The sequence below is a fragment of the Hoplias malabaricus genome, chromosome 2 (assembly GCF_029633855.1).
Source record: "Hoplias malabaricus isolate fHopMal1 chromosome 2, fHopMal1.hap1, whole genome shotgun sequence".
Classification (NCBI taxonomy): Eukaryota; Metazoa; Chordata; class Actinopteri; order Characiformes; family Erythrinidae; genus Hoplias; species Hoplias malabaricus.
Genome location: NC_089801.1, coordinates 72,861,614 through 72,875,238, shown reverse-complemented (window position 1 = coordinate 72,875,238; position 13,625 = coordinate 72,861,614). Strand labels below are relative to the sequence as shown.

The 13,625-nt window shown below is 41.0% G+C and overlaps 1 protein-coding gene across 1 annotated transcript in view; it reads right to left on the bottom strand.

Annotated features, from left to right (window-relative positions):
• The window catches only part of LOC136687139 (vang-like protein 1), a 70,968-nt gene that overhangs the window by 40,990 nt on the left and 16,353 nt on the right, over positions 1–13,625 (bottom strand). Inside the window, exon 2 of the mRNA XM_066661406.1 lies at positions 10,677–10,948. Within this exon, the coding sequence (XP_066517503.1) occupies positions 10,677–10,747 (71 nt within the window). The 5' untranslated portion in view covers positions 10,748–10,948. The remainder of the gene's footprint in view (positions 1–10,676; positions 10,949–13,625) is intronic.

The window sequence follows — 13,625 nt, the reverse complement described above, 5'->3', positions numbered from 1 at the left end:
GTCCTGTAACTTCCTCCATCAAGTGCAGCACCATCTAAAGCTGAAGGTAAAATGTAAAGAAGCTTAAGCTTCAGAAAGTAACATCCGCACTCTTTTAAGGTGGAACAGACAGCTATGTTCAAGAGGCTTAAGGCAGATTTATGCTTCTTCGTTGACTTGAGGCAGAGCCTACACAGTAGCTGCTTATACTCCTGTGTTACTGTATCTGCGTCGCTCTGCAATTACACCGCCAAACCACTAGGGTGAATCTCAAACATTTTCCTCCACCCTATGTAGTACACAATGTATCTAAGTGGAACAGAGCATAGCTTACATGCCGTAATAGAAAAGCAACAAATACAAAGCAGCACAGTTCACGTCTTGTGTTCGTATTTTTCCCTTGTTCTATGACATTCGATTCCAATGAGTGAGGAAATCTCTCACCATGAATTTGCTGCTGTCTGCCCTCTCTGTAGTGTGGAGGAGTTCATGTTTCTGGTAAGTATGGAATGAAAAGAATTCTAGGGCAAGGGTCAGCAAACTTCAGGGGGGAAAAAAATGATGTGCTTAGAGCAAATTTTTTTTCTGTATTTCATCCTGCTTACCACTCCCCAAAAAATATCAAATCTATCAAAAAGACAAAAGCAAATGAAACGTTCTCTGTCCTTAAAGAGAGACAATTTAGCATATTGCCATACGACAGCTAGTTGACAGCAGACTGTAGCTCATTTTAGATCTTTTTGAGAAGCTCCATTTTGATGCGTTCTGAATTATAGGTTGCCATCACGAGCTTTAAATCACACGCTGGCCCACAGAACTTGTAATCTACTGACTTAAGACCACATAAAATGTAAACACACTTTTTATGGATGGTGTCAGCTTGGTTCAAGTGAACGTTCCACAGAGACTTCTGCACGCCGGTAAACATGGAAATCCCCACAGTGAGGAAAATATTTCTGGTGCTTAATATAAATCCTGAAAAAAAAAATTTAAATCACAAATGACAGCTTGAGGATATCCTGGAGTTTTAACAAAACACAAAGCTTTTTCAGAGAGGTCATGTGACACTTCACAATGTGAAGGGAACTCTTGTAAATGTTTTGGTTTCCATCACCTGCTTCCTTGTACCGCTGGCAAATAATTTGGACAGTTACTGGATCTAGTTAGGATTTTAATATAGATTTTGATGTATGAGATTTTGATGTATAAAAGTTGGTGTTTGGGTCTAAATGGGTCACAAAAGATGGAAATAGTCTCAAATAGTCTCACACCAATCTCCACAGTGAGTGACCCACTGCAAGGATCGAACTCAGCACAACACAACTGTGCTGCCCTTAATTTAAAATGAACTAAAAAGAATAAATTAAATACAGAGATCAATTTCAATTTCTACTATTCCTCAATTATACATTTTTAAGTAACTATAAATTATTAAATTATCTGAGGCATGAAAAATGCTTCCATTCGCTTATTACACAATAAAGCAAGTGGGTGTAAAGTAGACATGCCAAATAACCCAGTACCATTGAGGATTGAAAGCCAAGGCATTTACAACTTGGAACAAGTGAGACATGAAAAATCTTTAAATAAATAATGATTGTAGTCTGCTGGGGCAATATCATCACAGTACTTTTTGATGCATGACCACAATCATTCATTCGCAGATTCCCATCTGGGAGCAAGATAGTTACTCATTTTAAAGCCTTAGAATCACACTGAGTGTAAGATTACTCACAGAACGACAGAGGGGAAAGTCGTTTCTACTCAATAAGCCTGAGATTAGATAGATATTGATGTAATTAGTGAAACAGAACCAGAGGCTACAGCAGGGGGAGCTCAGAATGAGAGATTATGAAAGGTTTCTGCCTAATCTTGATCAAATACACTGATTTGTGTTCAGTGTTTGAAAAGAAAATATACAGTTTGGAAGAATGTAATGATTTCTGTGCAGTCTCAAAAAACATTAAAAACTGCAACCCACCCTGAGGCTGTCCTTAGGGGGTCTCATTTTCCTTCTTTCATGGATGCAACACTGCCTACTGCAAAGATCAAAAGCTGAGTGTTTTCCTTACTCCTCTGGGAAGACTTTAGACTAGATGTTGTAACACTTCAGTGGGATTTTGATTACATCCAGTCACAAGAATCTTCTGGATCACAAACACTCAACCCCAAAGGAACTGAAGAGACCAATCACTCCAGAGAATGAATAATTAAACTGATTAACAGTCTGTGGAAGAAGAGAATTATACCCCATTGGATGCTCTACACTGACCATAAAAAGTGCTTTTACATGCACTTAATAATTTTTATAATTTTGTAAGTAATCTGATCAATGCTTTAACATGCATCTGGGAAATCAGATAACGGGTAAACTCCAACTTTAAAGGAGTCCGACAATTTGGTTCCTGCTTTGCAACAACCAGTCATATCACAGAAATGCATGAGAAACTTCCTGCTGTGGCTTTTTGTAAACATGAACCCACTTTACCTGCAGGTGTGGGTCTTATTTTCTTATGATTTCTAATGCAATGCTGCCCTGCTCACAGCTTTCCCTACACTGCTACTGAGAGCGAGACAAGCTTTTTTAAACGAGTGTCTGTTCTTTTAAATGCAGTACCTGTCCGTCCATTACAGACAGAGACATGAGCTGCTGGGGAAGCGTTTGTGGTAAGTGGGCGGGCGGGGTGTGTTGGTTGGTAGGACTGGTGAGAGCGGGCGGGCGGGGTGTGTTGGTTGGTAAGACTAGTGAGAGAGTGTGGGTGGGTGTGTTGGTTGGTAAGACTAGTGAGAGCGGGTGGGTGGGTGTGTTGGTTGGTAGGACAAGTGAGAGCGGGCGGGCGGGGTGTGTTGGTTGGTAGGACTAGTGAGAGAGGGTAGGTGGACGTGTTGGTTGGTAGGACTAGTGAGAGAGGGTGGGTGGACGTGTTGGTTGGTAGGACTAGTGAGAGCGAGCGGGCGGGGTGTATTGGTTGGTAGAACTAGTGAGACAGGGTGGGTGGGTGTGTTGGTTGGTAGGACTAGTGAGAGCGGGCGGGCGGGGTGTATTGGTTGGTAGGACTAGTGAGACAGTGTGGGTGGGTGTGTTGGTTGGTAGGACTAGTGGGAGCAGGTGAATGGGCGTGTTGGTTGGTAGGACTAGTGAGAGCGGGAGGGTGGGTGTGTTGGTTGGTAAGACTAGTGAGAGCTGGAGGGTGGGTTTGTTGGTTGGTAGGACTAGTGAGAGCGAGTGGGTGGGTGTGTTGGTTGGTAGGACTAGTGAGAGAGTGTGGGTGGGTGTGTTGGTTGGTAAGACTAGTTAGAGCGGGTGGGTGGACGTGTTGGTTGGTAGGACTAGTGAGAGAGGGTGGGTGGACGTGTTGGTTGGTAGGACTAGTGAGAGAGGGTAGGTGGACGTGTTGGTTGGTAGGACTAGTGAGAGAGGGTGGGTGGACGTGTTGGTTGGTAGGACTAGTGAGAGAGGGTGGGTGGACGTGTTGGTTGGTAGGACTAGTGAGACAGTGTGGGTGGACGTGTTGGTTGGTAGGACTAGTGAGAGAGGGTGGGTGGACGTGTTGGTTGGTAGGACTAGTGAGAGCGGGTGGGTGGACGTGTTGGTTGGTAGGACTAGTGAGACAGGGTGGGGGGGTGTATTGGTTGGTAGGACTAGTGAGACAGGGTGGGGGGGTGTATTGGTTGGTAGGACTAGTGAGACAGGGTGGGGGGGTGTATTGGTTGGTAGGACTAGTGAGACAGGGTGGGTGGGTGTGTTGGTTGGTAGGACTAGTGAGAGCGGGTGGGTGGGTGTGTTGGTTGGTTGGACTAGTGAGAGAGGGTGGGTGGGTATGTTGGTTGTTTAATGTGAGATATAACAGGATGTTAATACTGTAACGCTGTAAAGAAACTGAGCTGGTCAGATTAGTTTCAGCATTGGATCGCGGGGGTTATAAATTAATTATCTGTCAGACAGAGTGGACTGAGCTCGCAGTGAGTTTTACACAAACTTGTCACTTCAAAATGTGGTTGCACAAGATTTCTCACACCAGCAACTGCTCATCCTACTCACAGCACCCGAGCAATTTCTGATGCGCGTGACCACAACTGCCGTGTGTGCTGGTAACATGAGCACATTGGGAGCACACTGGTTCTGCATTACCTTCATCAGTCCTCACACCTACACTATATTGCCAAAAGCGTTCAGTCACCCATCCAAATCACGGAATTCAGGTAGTTGCTCTCAGGAGCTCAGTGGATTCCAGCATGGTACAGTGATAGTATAACTCACGTAGAAGCAGCTTTACAGTCATATATGAAGCAAACTGCAACGCAATGTGTGTTCTGACACAAATCCGACAAGCTATCAGCAATTTCATCTACCATCACTGAACCCTGGGTGCCCACTGTCGGTCCACTGGTTGTGGAACACCTTCACAACCCACTGCATATCAAAAAAATGCAAAATGTCTTGCAAGACCTGCCATTTTGAAGTCCTTTTAGAAGGATTATCAACCCAGGACCAGATGTATTTTACTAGTTAAATGACTACTTGCTAAAAGCTTAGCCAACAGTGGCAACAACAAAAAGTAAGAGATAAACTGGCTGTTTAACAGTTCTGCCTCATTTTGTATTCTGCAGGAGCGAGTGCTTCCTTTGATTATTAATGAAAGCTGACTTCCAGCGTTGTTTCCAAATGCAGGTATTTGGGTGAAGAGGATGTGATTCCTGAGGGGGCCTGATTTCCTGCCAGTCCTTTACACATTTCCAGCCAACATTCTGAGGGGCTTTTAGTTGCACCAATCCATTACCTGGTGCAATTCTGAGTGAATCTCCAGGTCTCTGCACCACTTTTTGAGCCAGCTGAGTTTGTAGTGAGGTTTTAAGCCAAATTCGGCTTCTCTATAAAAACCGCTGTCCACTGAAAACAGGCTAATTTATGCTAAAAGCCCAAGGCCTTCTGTGGGCGGCTGCTCAGAAATGAATGAGCAGTCCATTGCAGTCTCACCATGTGTCTCGCTGTCAGTGTAAATGACCATTTTACTGCAGAGTTAAGTGCTTCTTATTGCCTCTGTTACTACTTTCGCATACCGAAAAGTAGTTAATACTTGCTAAATGGTTTGGAAAAGGTCTGGAATAATATAAGCAATGTGCACGTTTTTCATTGTTAAGTGTGATGTAAAATAATTCAGCACTTAGAGATGTCACTGATGCATTAATTAAACTTGATTACAAGCTCATGGAATAAATTATTAAAATGCACCTTCCCAATGCGATTAATAAATTATTAATTGGTAGTCTGCATGTGGAAAATGCATATTCTCCTATTTGCTATGATTCCAATATTGTAGATACAGTTATTTATACGCATATGAAGTTCTTTTAAAATGCTTTCTTTGAAATCTTTCACTGGTCCCATTGCATCTTTTCCCAAATGATTATGTAGGCTGATTGATTCCTAATCGGAATTAACAACGGACTAAACATTCCTATTAAACTCACTGAAGATGCGCTTATAATGTGTTAAACATTGGCAATGTGACATCACTAAAGAATATTTTAAGTGGGGATTATCATTCTGCTGGTTCAGCTCAACTCATTATGAAGAGTTTATCCAGAATAATAATAAAAAAATGCTTGAGTATTACTTGAAGATTGTTGCTTGATACATTATTTATATCGAACATTATTCATATTTTTTAGTATTTTATTTGTCCATAATTTAATGCTATTATTGCCACACCACAGGCACTATGCTTTCAGCCTTTATTTGAAACTTTAGATGCAGGGCAGTTTTGGATCCATTTCAATACAGTTTTCTGTACTTGGACCAGTTTAGAATCTGGGCTAAATCCAGATTCTAAACTGGTCCAAGTACAGAAAACTATGCTATGCTTTACATTACAGCAAGTCAGGCTCGGACAGAAAATTCTGGGACTGTATTCAGGTTGGGAGCAGTATTCCAGATGATATTTAAAGCTCTAATAAACTCCATCCCCACAGAACCTTGAAATCCAGATGAATGCATGATATCAATTTAATGTGAGTGGCATTATGACATAAATCTGAAAAGGGAATATTGAATCAAGAGGGAGATTTTTCATATTCAGGTCAGATTTTACTGTGTTTTCTCTGCAGTGATGACTGAGGGAAGACAAAAAGCTGGGTCCCAATCACAGCCAATTTTTAACCTGATAAACAATTAAAGTGCAATGGAAGGTAGATAAGGAGAAACATTTAAGTGTAAGGCCTATACACACACACACACTCCCAGAGTCTAGTATTCCCTTGCAAATTGCGAGCTATCTCTTACAGAAGAGGCTGGACACATCAGACCTTAATCCAGAGTTGAAAGGGGGAACATGTTTTAGGGAGTTTTTAAGCCCCTCTGCCAAGGAAGGATTAGTGCTTTTGGCATAAGGTTCTTTAATTCATTCAGTTCCCTGTGTAAATCAAGTGGGCTACCATATAATTACAATTAGGCAAATCAAAAGGCCCAATTTTCCACATGAACAAGGGATTATGTTGGACAAAGAACTCAATAATTGGAAAAAGTTTGGACGTGGACAATACTGCAGAGGGTCGTTGTCAAGAAAAAAAAAACAGTTTCTTCCAAATGGTGAACTTAGCGAAGATAAAAACATTCTTAACTTTTAAGCCAATTTAACGGAAAGAGATTTTATTGAAATTTTTAGCTTTTTTACTGCAACAATGTCCACAGAGATGGTCCAGGTGCCTAGTAAATGGATGTTGTAGCCACAGTTGCTTCTTAGCAAGCACTGGTTAGCGTTATGATACAGGTGACATGGTAAAAAGACTCAAGTTACTAAATATGCCACCTTTAAAATGCTTCTTCCATCAGATAGCATGGTTGGACACAACTCTCCTACAAACTTTAATCAAGACGTGATCATTTCCGAAACTGAAACTTCAATCAACAGGCAACAGCACATCTCTTTGGTAAATAATGATGGGAAAATAATATGACATGTGTTGTGTAGTTATTTGTGTTCGTGAGTAATTCTCAAGTAGTGTGTCAGAGACATATGATAACCAATTTTATGAGTAATCTGACAGAAAGAAAAACAACTCATCCCATCCTAGACTGTGCTTTTGAAAGACTCACTCAACAACAATCTGGAAAAGTACATCCTTCTGCTCAACACATTTAATTATCGAGAAGCCAGGAGTTATCGCTTTTTGCTGTAAAGATCAAAATCAAGTACATAATCACAGATTAATATTAATTAATTTCCACACATCCCCTTCTGACCTCAGGCAGCGTTTATTTATATATTTAAATAAAAACGTTAAAGGAAAATGCCACATTCCCCAAGGATGTGTAAATGCAGTGTACTTCTAAAACTCATTTAAGGTACATGGGGGAACCCCATAAGTGTAATGGACTTATACAGTATATATATATATATATATTTTTTTTTTTTTTTTTTTTAAGTGACTGAATGACTGAAGCAGTGAAAAACCTACAGATCGCTTTATGTTCTGAATCCACACGTTTGAGGCAAGACATTTGATTCTTTTTCTTGTTTTCAATAACAAAAACTAAGCTAAATTTATCAAATATATTGTTTTAAACAAAACATTGTTTGTACAAAAGGTATATCTCTTCTTCTGCTGACAAACAGGTGTCTGAAATCAAGTACTTGTGCTTTTTTTGCTGAGATTGTGAGGGCAATTCCTCTCAGGGATACGCAAGTCATCAAGTCATCAATTGTTTGTGAACTGTAAACCTTAAAAAAATTATAGGTACATTTTTGTTTATTTATGTTACAGTAAATGTACCTTCAAAAGCTACAACAGTGGTTTTAAAATCCTGTTTCTGGAAAGTGTACTACATTTGGAGAAAGAAAGGTTAATATCTGTACATTTATGATTCAAACAGAAAAACTCAAAAAGCCTATACAGGGGGTCCTCGACTTACGACGTTGATCCGTTCCTACGTCGCGTCGTAAACCGATTTTCGGAACATACATACATACTGTACGTAAATAACATACTGTAAGCACTTATCCTATCCCGAGCCGCGTAACCGTGTATTCTTCCGCCGCGCACACCAAACACAACGTTACGACGTTTACGACGCAGAACCACTGAAGTTGAAACAAGGCCTTATACAGTAAATGGGAGATGTGTCGTAACCACGAAACATCGTAACTCGGGACTGACGTAACCCGAGGACCTCCTGTAGTTTTAACAGAATGCAGAAAATCGTATCCACATTCAAAATGAATAATCTCTATTAAAAATGCAATATGGCACAATTACATCCTGTAATTAAAGTTTACTAAAGACATAACTTTGAGGGTAGCATCGCAGCGTGAGTGAAAGTTACCAAAACAGTGACGGGTTTTCTGAGAAAGTGCTGCTAATGTATTGCCACTGTGTTGCTTATCACACTTTGACCGCCCAGATCTGTAACGTCAGCGAGCATCATTGGTGTGATGAGTGACAGAGGAGGCAGAGGGGCTTCCTATTCACCTACAGGGTTCTCTCGAACCGCTTGCTTTGGATGGCTGAGGCATCAGCAAGGTTTGAATCTTTTCACTCACTGTATTAGATCCAGTTAAGATTAAAAATACTCTACATTTAACCCAGGTCTGACGTCTATGTATTTTCCTTAAGCAATGTCCATTTTTTCTTGATTTAATAACAACATCTAATAATTAAAGCTGTAACTTTTTGATTGATGAATATTGTGAATAAAATCAACATATTATTACACCATGCTTTGCTACCAGCAGGGTTATTTCTGACATGGAAGGGTTAACATGGCAAGTACAAGGGCTAATAAATTATTCTTCACTTGCTTCAGATGCTTGTGGTTGTTAATCACCTGGCAGAATAACGACGGTAAAACCAGGATAACCAGTTTCAGGTTTCAAAGCAAAGCCGCTTCATGTTCTACTTCGATAGTAACAGAGAGAAATGACTCACTGACGCTAGTGTCATGAAGAAAGAAAGAATGAGAGAGTGTGAGTGTGTGTGTGTGAGAGAGAGAGAGAGAGAGAGAGAGAGAGAGAGAGAGAGAGAGAGAGAGAACATTTCTCTAGTGGCAGTCACTTAGGAATGAGTCCCAGAGGAGCCCATTATACTCATGGCAAGCTTCTGAAAAAAAGGTAGCTTTAAAGCCTCTTAAATTCCTTTAGTCTCTGGTGCTAAGTGTATGTTCCCTTTACGTAGACATGAGTGACAGGTCAGCATGAGTTGCCAGTGAATTCTCAGAGTCTAGGGAAGGTTCCTTGATACTTCCTGCTGCTTTTGATCTCCTGTTCTATATCATGAAATCCATCTGAGACCGAGGGTCTCTGTGGGGAAGTGAACAGAGAGCTACAGCGAAAGATTCTGTCCTTCACACTTCAAAAACATTCAACAGCCCGAGACTAAGGGCTGAATTGAGGGGGTGGGGTGGTAAAAAGAGAGGGGAGTGAGAGGGAGGGGGAAAGAAATTGTGTGAATGAGGGCTGAGCTTAATTTTTTTTTCGGGTCTATTTGCTTTTTGCGTCTTGTTTGCCTGACTCAACAACACATCATCCAATAAAGCCCATGTCCATCATCTGAGATTTGGGTTGGCTGGTCAAAATAAACCTGGTAAGTGTCCTGAAGACCCAAATAAGCCATTTATAAAAGACAACAAGTCTCCACCATCATCCAGTGTTGACGTAGGTTAGCTGCAGTTGAAACTCATCCGTGTTAAGCTCTGTCTTTGTGCTACTCACCGACATGAAAACCTGCCAATATCCCTCGGCTATGTTCGAATAATAAAACATGTTCTGAAAGGTTTTCCTCTGCATGATATCACATTTTCATACAACACCAGAGCTGTGACCCACGTTCTGTACTAAACCCTAAATTCATTTATGTGAAGATTTAAGTATGTTTTTGTGTTTTTAACTTTTATGTCATTCTCTGTACTTTCTTGCATCTGTTCATAAACTCTACTCAACAATAATATTAGTAAGAACAATGTCAGTTAGTGGACTCATCTGCAGATTAGAGCCTCATCATTCTCATCAACATTATTTCTACCCCCAGAGTAGAGTGAGGTTTGAGTTTGTGTATTATGGGAAAGACTCCTGGTGCGGTATCAGCCTACCTCTCTACTTATTTGTTACAGCAACTAAAAATTTTAATCTTGTTAAAGAAGTGTCATCATGAAAGTGAATATAATAATTACAATAAAAAAATGCTCTAAGAAGAACAGCAGAGAGAGGGGGAATGGAGAGAATGAGAGAGAGAGAGAGAGAGAGAGAGAGAGAGAGAGAGAGAGAGAGAGAGAGACATTCATTCAAGAGAGACAGAGAGAGAGAGAGAGACACATTCATTCAAGAGAGACAAACTATCCAAGACCCTTCAGCACCTGTCTCCAACTGCCTTCCTGAATCTGTCAGTCAGAGCAGTTCCCCTACTGACAGACAAATATCCCAAACATCGACAGGAGAGAAAGAGAGAGAGAGAGAGAGAGAGAGAGAGAAGCAAGGGAAACAACACAAGCAAGAGTTGAGTCTCAAAAGAACGAAGGAACCAATTTTTTTGCCATTGCAAATAAATAAGTGTGAACATGTCACAATGTCATAAACACAAACTTTGTTCAGAAAACATCGTCTCGCCTGATCCACTACATTTGCAGTAGGTGGAAATATTTCAGGGTGTTGTGCTGCACTCCCATCAACAGCTTTGGAAAATGTCATAGGAGACTGGAATCTTACCCATGCCTGTGGGAGCCCCTTGACCGGCCGGAATGATACGAATAGCCGGAGTAGGTGGACTCTGTGTCCATTACAACGCGTTCCTGCCCCAGCGATTGGCTGTGGGCGTTTTGGAGGTTGCTGGGCTTGGAGCTGGGCAGACGTAGTGGGAGCTTGTGGGAGGTCTTATCTGGCAGGAGGCGGAGCTCACTCAGGAGATTGGCAGAGACCGTGCGCTGTTGAGTGTCAATCTTGGATGTGGGCCTGGGAGCTCCCAGCCATCAAGCATCAATCTGAAAAGAGAAAAGAAGGATTTCAGATTCATTTCCCTGCGACCTGACTTCAAATACAAGCATACGCATGTGTGGCCAACATGCTGTTAACAATGGGAACAATGTCAAACAACACTGACTGCCTACAGCTGCCAGGATGGCAAATATTCAACACACTGGTGTGCATAATTACCACCATCAAAAAGGGGCGTTTTGGAGTTAATGGCATCATTTTTATTATTTAAAGTTTAATTAAAAGATTAGAACTATGAACAAAAAGAAAAGATATGCCTAAAGAGTTCAGCTAATTGAAAGGGTGGTGAACACAGTAGGGGGCTGGGCTGCTGCTGATGGTCATGGTGATTCACTGCGATTTTCCTATGAATATATTAATGAATGGATATTAAGGTGAGTACCATTTTAGAGAGAGAAAGAGAGAATTGAAAGAGGGTTCTTTCAAAGGAATACTTTGACATAGGAAGCACATTCTGACTATTTTTTGATATGCGTGTGTCTATTTATTAATAAATATATATAATACAATAATAATCATCCATCCTAAGTACCAAACCTGGACTTAATTACGTAGGGCTGATTACAGGAGGTCAAGTCTTTGTATAAAACAGACTGTTCAGACAGTTTGCTCCTGTCATTAAGAAGGTCTCCTTAGTGGGTGATGTGAATAATTATATCTGAGTCAATATCAGAACAAAAAGATGCACCAAAACAAATGAATGCCTTAACAACTGTAGTAGCCAACTGTACGTCAAATACAGGAACAGTTATAAACAAATATCACATTATAGCCCTGATTACATAGAAAACCATGGCTTCTGTATTATACAGCAGTGTGTAATATATGGGATTCGAATATTACCAGTCTGAACACTACACCATTTGTGGAAAGTGGAAATCCGCAAGGTACGGACGTTATATTTATTCTAATACGTATTATTTTAGTAGCTGTACACTACTTTAAGTTTTAAAACTACGCACACACGACAGTCCGATGCTAACGTGAAATAGAAGAGCGGAGAGGGGTAGCTGACCGCGAAAGACTAGGATACAGAGCAGCTTTCTCTGATTGGTCGCTTTCCAACCAATCACGTGTTGTTTACAATCTCACGTCGGCAAGTAGTGTTTCAAGCGACCGCTGCGTAAGTCCTACTTTTCGTTTTTGGTGTGTATTCATCCGCTGAGTAAATACGCATGTTAATTATATACATTAATATTTATTGTAAACCCACAAAAAGCGAACCGCAAAGTAGCGAGGGCCCACTGTATATATATTACATTAGCCCATGTTACTAATCTGAATTTGAATTCAGTCAACCCCTGTGTTACAGCTGTATATCAGGAAATCAAATACAAAATCAAAATAAATAAATAAAATTGAGAGAGAGAGAGAGAAAGAAAATGTGTGGTTTTGGTGGTAGTTTGGCTGCCATTTTGCTACCCTTGTGGTGCTGCGGTTGGTGCTGCAGCCTTAGAAATCCCATACTCATTTTCAAAAACAGTGCTACCGTTGTCTTACCTCATTTACCATTTTCCTAATCGCTCTTGTAGCTAGAGAGAAAGATCAGGAGAACGACTGAGACATTCTGGCAGGAATCCCAAACCAATCAGATTCAACTCCAATTAGCTCCACAGTGAAACTGCAGTGGACCCACCCAGACATCTGGAATCAGTTTGTGGAATCAAGCTTATCCAATCACTAATGATACATATGAAAACACTGCTGATAATTCAGTGTAAATAAATCCATAAAGAGGACTGTACTAACGAAACAAAAAGCCTTCAGACAACTGCACCATCAACATCGCTGACAGAACCCCCTCAGCAGAGACAGCCTGTGTGTGAAGAGTGACAGACCAAGGGATATCCAGAGGTTGTTTTGTTGTGACAGCAGTGTCAAGAGTCAGAGTGAGGCTAAAATAGGAACATGCTCGTTCCATCTGCTAACACACACAGAGCAGCACTAAGAGGATTTTGGCGAGAGACTCCGGTTGAGCGTGATAACACAGGGCACATGACGACATGGTCAGATTTTAGATTGGAGTTTTAAAGTAATATCAAACAAGGCCTATTTGGTCAAAGAGTCAAACTACACTTCATTCAGGTGATACACCACCACAGCTCCTAGGGCTGAAAGAGAAGTACCTCTTAATTGTGACATCACAGATGAAGGTTTGTCGTTTTCCTGCTGTGATTTTGAAATGGTTCTTTTGAAAAGGACATCTTTTAATAAAAACGTACTATGTGGCGCCAAAATGGTGTCTCCATTGTGAAAGAACCTTTTTTCAGTACAATATACAAGTCTTTTCATGTCAAAATGGTAATAATGCAGAAGGAAAGGGCACTGTTAGTTGGGAGTGTACTCTTCATCGACCTTTTACCAATCCCCACTATTTCAGTGCATGGAAAAGTGGATAGGGCTTTAGTTTAAACCCATTACGCCACAATCCACTCCCTCGTCCTAATCACAGTGTATTCATCTGAGGAGTGGATGATTGTGGACTGGGTCTCATTTTGCTGAAACCATGTGGAACTACTTCACTGCATTAAGAGCACCACATTACTGTCGTACCATGTTCACACGTGCCATTTTAGGCTAAACTTTGCAGTGATGATCTGGCATGTTTTAGGCTTGGCTTCATATGAGTAGCAGCAGTTGCACCTGTATAATTTCCACTCCATA